General features: G+C 46.7%; 1 protein-coding gene across 1 annotated transcript in view; it reads left to right on the top strand.

The window, feature by feature from the left end:
* GLG1 (golgi glycoprotein 1) overlaps window positions 1-13,531 on the top strand; it is a 658,311-nt gene that overhangs the window by 617,260 nt on the left and 27,520 nt on the right. The window contains exon 25 of the mRNA XM_085637427.1: window positions 11,041-11,147. Coding sequence (XP_085493553.1) covers window positions 11,041-11,147 — 107 coding nt within the window. The remainder of the gene's footprint in view (window positions 1-11,040; window positions 11,148-13,531) is intronic.

Genomic DNA, 13,531 nt, shown 5'->3' with positions numbered 1-13,531 from the left:
TTTTATCAATGGTTTTACTCCATGTATAGTGCAGTTCTCATTTGCCTGCAGGTGGAAGGTGGGCTTGCTGTTCTATTCAGTGCTTATGACTATTGATGAGGATCCCCTGGAAGAGAAGGATAAGTTACTTACCTGTAATCCTAGTTCTCTTCCAGGGGTAGCCTCATCAAAGTCATAAGCAACCCACCCGCCTCCCCAGGCAAATATGAGGATTGTATTATCAGACATGGATGAAGTATATATTTGTGTTTAGGACTACGGTCCCGCAAAGAGCAACTGACCCAACTGTCACCCCTGAGTCATGATGGGATATTGGAGTCAGGGCTGCCTTAAAGGCACGGTGCCAGTTTTTACCTGTACAAGGCTATTCAGTCTCTATGGTATTGTATTGCAATGCAGCCTGCAGGCTAACAATGTTTTGTGGATCTGTGTTTTGCACAGTGTTCTCTTTTCTTTATCATGAGTTTTTACCTCAATAACAAAAAAAAAAGATTTCGGTGTATTATTATACCTATGGTGGATTATTGGATATTTGGGTCTACATTGTCTAGCCTTCTATGGGGGCTGCATTTGCTTGGAAAAAATAATATATGTTTATACATATACAGAGCTGTATATATATATATGTTTTTCATATATAATTTTATTGTTTCCGGGGTCCCCGCACATGGGCCGGAATATTCAGTGCTTATGACTTTGAGGATACCCCTGGAAAAGAACTAGGATTACAGGTAAGTAACTTATCCATCCTGGGCATCCATTTGGTGGCAGCAATCGCTATCTCCTCCACCACTGGCAGTCCATAACATTGGACAGATGGGTTCTGCAGATTGTCCGAAGGGGCTACTCCCTCCCCTTCAAGACTCCTCTTCCCCCCCCCCCCCCCCCCCCCCCACCCCCTCCATGCCTCCATCCTAGGGATGACTGACAGAGTATAGTGTATGTCTGCTTTGGGAGGAAAAAGAGAAATAGCAAGGAGATTATGGACGGACGGAGCGCTGAAACTTTTCAGACACTCACCCCCAGTCACAGATCTTGGTTGAATCCCTCAGCGTTCTTTACCTCACTTCGCTACCCCAGTTCAGACACGGCTATATGCAAATCAGTCTTGACCCTGTTCCTCATGGTAACAGACCAGCCCGAACTGCCAAGCCATGTCTTCCCTGGACCGGAAACAAGCATCCTGGGACCGGTTTTGGGCTAACAGCCCTCATCAGCCAGGCTATCTTGTATCCAGTGGCAAAGTGAGCAAGGGACCCATGTCTGGGCATACCCTGCCAACTTAGGGCAAACAAAGCAAACACCAGGAGATGAGGGCAAACAAAGCAAATACAAGGAGATGAAGGGCAAACAAAGCAAGGGAGGAAGTCATGGCACTCTTGGCCAAGGGAGCTATAGAGAGGGTTCTGGTGCCAGCGTAGGCTGTGGTTGCCATTTCTGCTGCTTTCTGGTTCCGAAAAAGGACAAGGACCTTAGTCCTATCCTAGTTCTAAGGTCTCAACTACATGTGCAAAAAGTAGATCTTCAAGAGGCGCACATTGGCTCAGTGTGAAAGTGCCCTCTTTCTGCATGTTTGCCCCCACTTTTTGCTGAATTGCTGATGTGCTTTGAAGTTTTCCCCCTTGCTCCTGCTTATCGGGTACTCAGTGCCTATGTTCTTTCCCTAAAACTGCATTGAAGCCTAAACCCAATTGGCATCTCTGGCCACAGGTCAGCCCCTGGTAAATGGTACCACAGGTACCCAGGGCACTGTGACCAGAGAAGGCCTCTTAGGGCTGTAGCACTTATTGTGTCACCCTTAGAGGTCCTTTACTCACACACTGCCTTTGCAGGCTGCATGTTTTGGCGCAGAACAAAGTGAAGAGTTGACATGGAACAGATCTGTGTGCCATGCCAACAACCCACTGCCCTGGCATAGATCAGTCACCCCTCTAGTTGGGTGCACTATACCAGTGGTGAGGGTACAGGTGCATGAGCCCTGTACCCCTACAGTGTCTAAGGCCATTCCTAGACATTGTTAGTGCAGTGCTGCCATTACGAGTGTATGGTGCAGGAAGTTAGTCATTATGAACTCCACAGCACAATAATGGCTTTACTGAAAACTGGGAAATTTGGTATCCAACTTCTCAGCACATTAAACCCACACTGATGCCAGTGTGGGATTTAATGAAAAATGCACTCGGAGGGCATCTTAGGGATGCCCCCCTGAAAAACGACCAGCCTCTGGTGGGTTCCCTGACTGGTACACACCAGCCTGCCACCAAAAGACATGTTTCTGGACCCCTGGGGTGGGAGCCCAGAAACAAAGCCTTTCCTTGGCAGAGGTGATCACACCTCCCCCAGGCCAGGAAGAGCCATCTGTGGCAGGGGAGCTTCAAAGGCCTTGCTGCCTTTGTAATGCACCCCCCAGCCTCTCTTGCTATTAGAAGCAGGCCCCCTTCCTGTCTTCCCACCTTTTTGGCGGGCAGACAGGTGGGAAAAATTAGCCAGCCCAGAAGGTGTGCCAACCCCACCCCACAGGTGGGTGAAGCGAGGTGAAGCCCACTCTTCAGTGCCTGCCATCTTCCAGATAGCAGGCACTCCCCAATCAGGATTAGGGATTGTGCCCACTCCCCCACGTGGGGTGAGCTCACCAAGGGTGTAGTCACCCTTAGGTCAGTAGCCCATTGGCTACTGACCTTGAGACCCCTAAAACACCCCCTAAATATAGTATTTAGGGGGCAGCCCTGAACCAATTAGGCTGATTACCGCAACCTACGAAGAACGAAAGAAGACACTCAGCAGAGGAGACTGCAGAGAAGAACTGACTTGGCCCAGCCCCACCAGCCCGTCTGCAGTTTCCAGAGATCCTGTGGCAAAAGTTGCCTTGTCCTGCAGCCAGTGACCTCCAAAACTGACTACCTGAAACAAAGACCGGATCTCCTGTGAACAGCAGCTCTGTCAGAAAAACTCCCAAGACAGACTCCGACCCTGCTGAGGACAAAGAAACCGGACTCCTGGAACCACCACTGCACCCGATGCCTTGCACAAATTTGGGCGCCCCACCGGTCCCAGCGTGGTCCCCCAGCGCTCCAGAGTCAGTCATCTGTGTGTTGACCCCTCCAGGACACTCCGGCATTGCCTGAAGCCGCTGCACGGAGATCCCGCCACCCACCCATCGCGAGCGGCCCAGTAAGGTGAAATCCGACCCCAAGACACCCCTGCATCCAACCACCCTGCGCCCTGGAGAAAAGAACCCGAGGTGCACTTACGTCCCTGAGCTCTCCAACTTACCTGCCCAGATGTTGATTCCTCTCGGATGTCTTTCAGGGCCGAGCCTGCAGCCAAAATCCAAAACGGGCAACTCCCATTGAAAACAAAAAGGCACCTAATGCCAAAACAGCACCCTGCACCCAGCCGCCCCTGCAGGTGCTTTTTGTGTGCTAAACCAGATCTCCCTTTGTCATGAGCTAAACCCCAGGAGCTTTGCTCCCACAACCTTGTGGACTGCTCGTGAGCGGCCACCAACGGGAGGCCCCCTGTCCCCCATTGGGTAACATTGGGCCTCTGCACCCGGCCGCCCTAGTGCAGCTGAGCATTTTTTGAGTGCATCCTTGACCCTGGGTGAAACCTGATACTAACCCCAGAATACCAACTCCCACAACAAAGTACTTACCTATTAACCGATAACTTCATTTCTCCCCATAGGAATACACGGACTGTTTTTCCTTAAAATGTTGTGTAGTTTGTTTTGTATTGAACTTTGAAAAACTGCAAAGAAATAAAAAATAGTTTACTTACCTTTTTTCTAGGAAATGTCCCAGTGTGATATATAGGTGTATGACACGTAGTAGAAAACGTCATCCAGAATGTAATCTGAAAAGTAATTCAAAGTAATCCAACAGTAATTTCCACTGTATTGAAAGCATTTACAAATCTAACAGTCAGCTTGCTTGTAATGTTCAACCAGCCTTGAAAATTATCAAATACATATACCTGTGCCAGGCTTGCTTGGTTCTAGGAAATACATACAACCACATATTTATTTACAAATCAAATTGGTCTGAGTTCAGTCTGAGTATGTGACATCATTTGCTTATTGAGTGTGTACAACAAATGCTTAACACTACACTCTGATAAAGCCTTACTGCTCGCCCACTCTACCACAAATAGTCAGTATGGTGCTATCTACTTTTACCTCTGCCTACCTTTGGGGTTCTACTGGACTCTGTGCACACTTTACCTCATTTTGGTATAGTATATACAGAGCCAGCTTCCTACATCTACCTTCTCCCCAGCTCGCATAATTAAGTCTAATTCCAGGGGGGACCAAATATCTTTGACGTGACTACTGGCATCTATTCCCAAGAAGCAGTTAGTTGATCCTCACAGTGCGCCGCATCTTTGAACCAAGTAGCCAGCTGCGGAACAAGACTGCAACCTCAGCACGTTGCCACCCGCTGTTTAGAAAGCAGAAGGGCAGTCCACTTCAGCAGTTCTGGGGGGATTTCCGTAACCTAGCCTAGCAGTGTAACCCGAGAAGTACGGTGCATCTGTAGGCTCATGATCTTGTGGATAGTGCCATACTACCACCTTGCGAGCAGTCCCAGGCCAAGTGAAAGAAATTGGTACACTGTGCTGAGCATCGTCTAGAAGATTTAGTTGATGCAGTTGCTCTGGGGTGCGATAAAGTCTGTAGAGATGCGTAAAGTGCACTATTTGCATCCGGGAGTTGGGCGAGAGCGCTCTGGTATAAGCACAACAAACACCACTGCTCCTCTGAAAGGTGAACTGCTAGGCCATCAGCCCACGTCTGTCGAACGCTAGGGACAAACAACTGTGCCATCTCCTGCATGCCAACATATAGCCTGGTGATGAGCCTGCACATGGAAGGAGTCACAAGAATCGCTTCTAGAGCCTGGAATATGGTGGGCGAGGCAGGAAATGTACTATGAAGCGCACAAGCCTCAGATGGCAGCTGTTAGTATGTGAGCACATTCAACATGGTGATGCCATGGCCCTGCAGGGCCTGCTGTGACATAATAGTTTTCAGGATTGTTGGCCCCCATGGTAGTCCGTTGCAGCTTGCGTAAAATATCACATGTGCCGGCGTCCAGAGTGATAGGTAAGGCAGGATTGATGATTAGGGGGATTGAGAGGGCAAAAAGACTGTCTAACCAAGCTCATTTCCGCATTTCATTTCATGCCTACACCGTGCAATCAACTGTGACAAGTGTTGCCATTGGGCGTCGCAGGGTCTATCTGGTGCAGTGCCATCCGGAGGGGACACGTGGCAACATGGTCCTGTTCGGAAGTTGTGTGAGCTAGAAATTGTATAGGATATATAGCCGATTAAATGCAAACTACGCCTGTGCGCTATAGTAGTAGAGATCCATGTCCAGGGAAGTTAGCCCATCCCACTCAAAAGGGAGAGAGAGCACCTCCCATGCAACCCCCCCCCCCCCTTCCCATGCAAGCTCCACCAAGTACGATCATAGTTGTCAATGAAAAACAGCGAATGTGACAGCGAAAGGTAAATGAACAAGTAGAGGAATTTGGGTAAGACCTTCATCTTTGCTAGGGCTAATCTGCCAGACGAAGTGGAAGTTTCATGCAGGCTTATACCAGCCCCTCCAGCCAGTCCAGAAGGCCATTATTGGACTTCCAAAGGTCATCAGGGTCTCCGCTCTGCAAGACCCAAAGGTATTTCACTGGCTCAGTAGGCCATCACAGAAGGAACTCTGAAGCACACTCTTTGGTCTCAGTCGTGAGTGAGTATATCCTAGATTTTGCCCAATTTATATGGATCCCGGAGAGGTTAATTCCTTAATCAGGGGGTCTAAATTGTTATGAGGGTTTTTTTATGTACAAATTGACCTCATCTGCAGGCATTCACACCAAAATAATGCAGGGTGTAAAGGACAGGCATCGATGGGAATGGTGCTGCCGAAGTTTGGCTGCAAGGCTCTCAATTGTGATACCAAAAAGCTTTGGCGACGGGGCATCCCAGACGATTACCGCTTGATACAAGGAAAGGTGGTGTAATCAGCCTATTGACCCGGAGGCGAGCCATTGGTTTTACATTTAAGAGCTCTATTAGTCTAATGAATTTAGAGCTTATACCAAGCCGGATCAAAAAGAGGTATGGCCATTCAAGCTAATCAAGTGTATTGGTGGCATCCAGAAAGATCCCTGCTGCATTGAGTGAGTTTATTGGTGATCAGTAATGCAAAGAAAAAGCCGAAATTGTGGGATGTGGCTAGCCTTTGCACAAAGCCCGATTGGTCCGGTTGTGCTGAGACGCAGCAAAGGGAGCAGTCTAGAGGTGGTCGTTTTATTATCCGTATTAGTCATGGATAGCGGTCTGTGCGAATTGAATTGTTGCAGGTCCATGTGAGGCTTTAAAATGATGACAATCAAGGTCTCTCCTAAGGAGAGGGACAGCTCGCCCTTTGCAACAGATTTTTAGTACATGTCCAGGAGGTGTGGTGCCAGAAGGAAGGCATTTTCTTCATAAAATACGTCAATAAGGCTGTCTGATTTAGTCTGGTCTCTCATTTATTGCCTCGGAGTATAACAAATGCTCAGCACTACCCTCTGATAAGCCAAAACTGCTTGCGCTCACTACCACGAGAGCGCATTTGTGCCTCTGTAAACTAATAAGGGTTGCCTGGGCTCTCTGCGCAGTGTACCTCGTTTTGGTGCTCTATATAGAGACAGCCTCCTACAATGATTTATTGGCTTATACCCAATTGGCATAGCAAACTTACTTGTATGTCCCTAGATGATGGTACCATGGGTACTTTGGGCCTGTAAGTTAGGGTTTCTCCTCTTGGTTTTCTGTAATCGTAGTGCCACCCTGAGCCGGATAAGTTTAAAACACAAAACATGGCTCCCAGTCTCTCACTGCGAACTCAACTTTGCCATTTAAAGCAATGGCAAAACCCAAACTCCCTTTTTAATGTACAAGTCATCCCTACATCATTCCGATTGAGTCCTAAGCCATGTTGCAACATATCAGTAAAGTAAAACATGAGGTTAGCATGTTCTTGCAGTAAAAAATCTCAGTTGTCATTTTTACTGTTAGAGAGATTGATAGCCCCATTGGCAAGTACAGAGTTGCATGCTGACAATTCAGCTGTCTTACTTCTGAATGGGACTACTGAAGTTGGCACTTTAAGGCGTCAAACAACTTACTACATTAGGCTGACTTGATTACCAAGTCGAAATTAATTTAACTTGTTGCCACATGCAACTATTTGAAAGTTGCTACTCTGTTGCCCAAGTCTTCCAGTAGGCATTTGCTGTGGCTGGCTACAAGACCGCCTTCTGCGCTCCTGGGGAGACACATGAACGACTCCCAGGAAAGTTAACAATAGAGGCATACCACGGGAGGAATGTTTTCACTCCTTCTGGCAGGAAACTCCCCAAGTAGTTGGCCCCAAAGGCGAGCTTCAATGGGAAAGTGGTATTTGAAGGGCAACTAGGAAGCACGTTTTTTAGGCAGGTAGGCTGGCACTGGAGACAAAAATGGGGAAGCTGTTGTTGAACTGTTTTTGCAGGGGGGCTTATGGTCTTCTTGGTAGCCAAATCTCTGGGTTGGGCTCATGAGCTCTACATGCCAAGGGAGGGGTTCTTCCATCTTGAGAGTGGGCAGACTAGAGAATCCTGGGATAGCAAGATTCCACACTTTGCTGGAAATGGTCATCAGGAGGGAGGGAACCTAGTTGCCCATTGGCTATTGACCGCGTCTTACCGTGAGGGTTTCTGAGCATAAAAAGGACACCCCATGTACCTAGAACTCCGCTATAGTTGGACTGGGGAAGTGGACTGAAGAACTGCCTTCTGCACCAAGGACCCGGCAAAGATGGATGCACCAATGTTGATTGCACCAGCTGAACCTGGTGGCTAGTAAAGAAGGGTCTGTACCTTGCTCTAAGAGGAGTTGACTCCTGATCCCAGCCAAAATAAACACTCAATGGATCAGTTGGCTGATTTCCAGCTCTCATCACGGGCCCACAACAGCTGAAGCCTGCTGAGGCGAATTGGTAATGCTGCTTCTCCCCATTATATAGCACTAGGAACCCGGACCTGACACTCAAAAGAGGACCTTGAGTCTGCTGTATTCAGAAGACATCAGATTGCAGCTTTGTCACCCCAAAGACAAGTTATTGCCCAAGGACGGATTTCACTGTGCCCCAATACAGGGCGACTGGGAGTCCAGTGGTGACCAGTAATCCAGTGGTGACTGTACCCCTGCCTTACCCAAGAGGACTGCTTCACTAAGCTCGTGGGCCGAAAAGAAGTTGCAGGGAGACCCCTGTTGACCTTCAGCATCCTGTATCCCTTACATCAGGACTATTTCCGTAGGAGTCTATGGCGAGGAGTTGCAATGATTAGAACTGACTGATTAGAACTGACTGAAGACTTCCCTTTCTGTTAAATTACTGTTTCTGTGGACCTTGCTGGTCCCCCCCCCTAACTGGCTCCCTACTGGAGTTGGTCTCCTAACATGACTCAAAGTAACCACATTGCTATTTACCAGTGTTGAATTCATTGAATTAGCCAGTGCTTGTTCGTGATTATGTAAAAGAAATGCATATTTTCTGTTCCTTGTAGAATCTGTATCTTCAGGACCTTCCTATGATTGGTATTGGTGTCAAAAAGTACATAAAAATGCTATCTATTTTTATTAATTGATGTCGGATTTCGTGGGTGTCTTGTGTATTACTTCCTAAATTGTTTTTTTGCTGTTTAAATGCTTCACACCTGTTTCTTTTTGTAAGCCTGACTGCTCAAAGCCACAGCTACCCAGGGTTGAGCTAAGATTTTACCATACGAAACTTACTGGTCCTAAAAGGGTTGGTAAGTGTATTACATGCTGAGGTTGCACAACGACACCATATAATACAGCCTACTTCCTCGCACCAGGCATCCATCTACAAAATCTGTTTACGCTGAGCACTGGGATAAGTCTGTAGCTTGATATAGTTCCCACCATGGAGACCCATCACAAGATAAGTTGTGGTATGTTCTGCTTATCATTCTGCCTTTAGCCCAGCAAGGACTAACCTCTAACGCTGTCCATTCAATCTCCATACTCCATCTTCTTGCCGGGCAAACTGATGTGTACCAGGACAGTGCTCTGACAAAAGTCTGGACTAATTTTTTGTCATCTGACAACCCATCACTCTTCGGGCATTCTTTGCTCCACCTCACCTCTTCAAAGAGTAGTGAGCATACCAGGGACCATCCGGTGGGCTATCCGCTCTTTTTCGGTTTTCTGGGGGCAAAGAAGGGTAAGGCAGTGGCCTGAAAGGACCATTTCGAGGTGGATAGTCCTCTATTAAAATCTGCTTGTTGCTCATACAGCTGTACCCAGATGGTCTGAGGGCTCATTCAACCAGAGCCAAGGCTGGTTCCAGTACGTTGGCATGTAGAGTGCTTGTTGTGGATGTCTGTCAGGCTGCGGTGTGGGTATCAGTCCACACATTCACAAAGCACTACTGCCTCGATAGCCTTGACTGGTGGGCAGTGCTCTTTCGCTGACCGGTCCTGCAGGACTGTTTGGTTTTAGCCTTTCCGCAGACCCACTACCTCAGGATGTACTGCTTTGGTATCTATTCACAAGGTGAGGAATCTGCGACTAGAAGTATCTGTCAGAAGAACAAATTACTTACCTTTGGTAACACACTTTTGTGGATACTCAGTCTACCTGCACATTTCTTACCACCCTCCCTGTTCTGTGGATTGGTCTTTTTCTATCTATTAAGGTCGCAGTTTAGATATCTCTACACTGTCACGTCTGTTCAATTATTGGGCTCGCGTCCGATTGCTTGAACAGAGCCAAGAAAGAAATTGATGTCCACATGCAGGGATAGCGCTTATATGCGGTTCTTGTATAACTTCTGGAATGAGTCAAAGCAAACATGGAGCATACAGCACCCTGTGCTGGCATGCAGGAGTTATGCTGAGAAAAATGTCTAGATCTAGTTAGACTCCTGTGGGGTATTCACAAGGTGAAGAATCTGCCGTTCTAGTATCCACCAGAAAGAGCCAAAGGTAAGTAACTATTTTTATAGGGTCTTTGTCTTCATTTATTAATCTTTTAAGTCAAGGTTCAGTGAAAAATTAAAAATTGTATAGATTTGGTTATGCCCTTATGTCTTTAAAGAGGTATATCAGTTTACATAGTTGTTCAGAGCAGTGTAATACCATTCTACCATTTGCACTTTCTTGCAAGTCTGAGGCCACTTTGCTTTCCTGTAGTAGTAAACAAGTTTACTTTTCAATGGAAGGGGTATCCAAATACAGGTATGTGGTAGAACACCAAGTGGAGTTACCTAGTTAGCATCTGAACACCATTGAAAAGGAAGTGAAATGTATCAACTATCCTCCTACGTTGTGTTTTGTCCAGCACCTTTCTCACAATGAGTGAAACCAAGGAATGTGGAATGTCTGAGAAGGGGGCCTAGGTCATAACCTTGGCCATAGTCCTATTTGAAAATCTAGTGCTCAACGTTTGAACGCTAATAATTCATTTTGCGTTGGGAGGAGAGGGTGCGGGGCGAGGGGTCGTAGTTGTGCCCCTTTTTGTGCTAGCATAATTTGTGCTGCCTTTTTTAAATGACCTTTTAACGATTTGTGTTCTTTAAACTCTTGGCACGAGCTGGACATTGAGTTTGGATGTTAATTTCTGTGTTGTGCTGTACTCGAGTTGCTAAACTTTCCCACTATGACTGCTCAATTTCTCTAGTCCTGGAGAGTCCACTTGCTGTAGGCAATACATTGATTTTCAATTGATTATTCCATTAGGTGTTTTAGTATTGGCGACCCTTGGATACCAGGGGTGAGTTAGTGATCACACATATTAACCAGGGTTGAAGGCATAGACCTAATAAGCGTAAATTATTACGTCTGAGTGTGCAAACTTTTGTATCTTAAAACTACATCTACATTTCGGACTGTACCTTGTCATTGCCTGATCCATATGGGAAAACATATTTAAATTATAACCTGCCTATAAAAGATTGCTGATTTTACTTATCTTGTTTGTTTTAGAGATGTCTTGTCTTATGGAAGCATTGGAGGACAAGCGAGTGAGATTGCAGCCAGAGTGCAAAAAACGCCTGAATGACCGACTAGAGATGTGGAGTTTTGCTGCAAAGGTAGGAATTGAAAGCTATTAGTTGGCAAGTGTTTGGCAAACAGTTGCTTGCACAGATAATACTGCATATTGACTCCCCAATTCCAGTTAAAATTGCTGTCCTGAGAAGGTACTGGAATAGTGCACTGCTGAGTGCATAATATGTCGTCTGGAATAAAGAACAAATGCCACCAGAACATCATCTCATTTTATGTCTCAATCTGCAGCTTCATGCTAAACTTAAATGATATGCAGTCTCCCTACCTGAAAAGGTTTGTTCATAGCAAGTTTGACTGTAGATACACCCACACACTGCATACTTCTGCCATCTCGTGTTAAGCCTGGACTTTTGCAACTAGTTTTTGTTTGTTTTGAGTCACAAGATATGTTGTGACACCTATCTTTTTCCACATACAGAAGGACAAATACTCACCTCTGACTGTTTTCTTGCCTCATCAGATTTATACCTTTTGAATGCCAGTTCTGAGACTGACACATTCCTTATTGAATTATTCGGGCCAGTCTTCAAGTTATCCAGCCTCTTCAAAAACAATTGCTGCATATACAAGTCCTTCCATAAAACAAAGCAACTTCATAGCCTTTGCCAAACCTCAAATGGTACACTCCATTGCCAAGTCAGGCATTGTAAGATGGATCATTAAGTGTAGGCATATTTGCTATGCCAAGGCTGAGTGGCCACTATCTGTGCCTCCTAAGTCACATTTCGTTTTGCAGATTTCTCATCTTTTGAATATTCCCCAAGCGTCAGGCTGGATCCAGACGATTTCCAGTAGTACCTCAGTGCGCTCTAAGGTGTCGGTATGCAGCACCATTCGTGCGTAGTTTCAGAAGTGTGCGAAGCCTATATAGGCGCCACCTCTGCGCGCTCACATCAGTTTGTTTATTTCTATTCCACAAAACTTAGATCAGAGCTCCATTTGCATCTCTTGAGACATCCACTTCTACTTTCTTCCTTGTGTGCAATGGTCAGATCGCCTCCAAACACTAGTTTCTAAGCCCTGTAAGGACTTTCGCAAACAAATGTCTGTGACAGATCCTCTCAAAATTTGCCTGTGTGCCTGGGATTGAGCCAGAACTCCAAGTCCTGCAGTGACTACATATCAAAGAACCCAAAGGCCATACAAGACTTAAGGCAAAACACTACATCGCCATGCACAGGAAGACTCTGTGACTAGACTTGTCCAAGTCAAACGTTTGGTCCCGTTCGAGATCCAGAAGCGAGTTCCAGTCGTTCCAAAGGTCCATCTTCCTCTGAATCTAAATATTTGGCTAAGTGGGACTCCGCTTCTTTCGCCACTCACACTCTTCTGAGATGACGCAGGGCTGCACCATACATCTGTCGTTTGACTTCAGAGCCAATCCCGCAGTGTCTTCCAGCACAACCAGCGTTTCTGGGGTCGTGTGCAACTCCTCAGCAGATGGCGCAGACAGAAAATATCTACACCACCATAATGATGCCACGTCCATCTCCACTTTACTCCACCTCTGGCAGCATACACCCCCCCCCCCTGTAAACCGTAAAATTTCACAACAGCAGACCTACTCTTGATGGCCCGGACTATTTATTTCTGCACGCCTAATCTGAAAGCTTGCTTATGCCCTCCCAGATAAGTAGTCAAAACGGGTGACTACTTTTGGGAAGAAAATCTTTTCTTCTAACGCGTAGGTGCTCAGGTCTGTGAATACCAGCTGCAATGATAGTCTCACACCCTTTAGGATTTGGTGGCTCAAGTCCTCCTAGGTGTCCTGATTATCTCCGACCGGTCCTTGTTCAGTCATCCAGGACTGTTATGACTAAATTCGCAATCTGTTGTGTCTTGGACACAAATGATTTAATTGGGAAGGTAATTGCTACCAGTATTGCCGTTTGCCGCCAAGCATGTGTTTTCCATTGGTTTATGAGGCAATATCTTGTAATCTCTCACAGACCTGCTGTTTGACAGGAGTCACCATTTTGAGAACAAGGCAGACCCCACTCGTGAGCGGTTTAAGGTGAGCAGGTCCACGGCACGCTCCCTGGGCTTAACTGCCCTCATCTCTCCAGCAGCATCAGATCTACTGTTTCTTTCATGGCGTCAGCCATACCTAGCATAGTCAACCAATCCAGACCCAGAATGGCACCTAGCAGTTTAATGGTCACTGCAATGGTGCCCACCGCCCCGGTGGTCAATGTCAACAGGTACCCATTCGTTTACCCCCTGCAGTCCCACCTGCCAGACCCCTTAATTGGAGCACAGCCATCTGGTTTCTGATGGATACTTCTGCCTGTGGATTCCTCACCTTATGAATACCCCCTGCGCCAGCATTCCACAAAATTCTTTCCTAGCTCTCCCACGTCGACGAGGATGTCACAATAGCACGGCTCCGCTCGCGACACCGTATGAC

This window comes from Triturus cristatus, chromosome 12, assembly GCF_964204655.1.
Source record: "Triturus cristatus chromosome 12, aTriCri1.1, whole genome shotgun sequence".
In the NCBI taxonomy this organism is placed as follows: Eukaryota; Metazoa; Chordata; class Amphibia; order Caudata; family Salamandridae; genus Triturus; species Triturus cristatus.
This window is presented reverse-complemented; position numbering and strand designations above follow the sequence as displayed.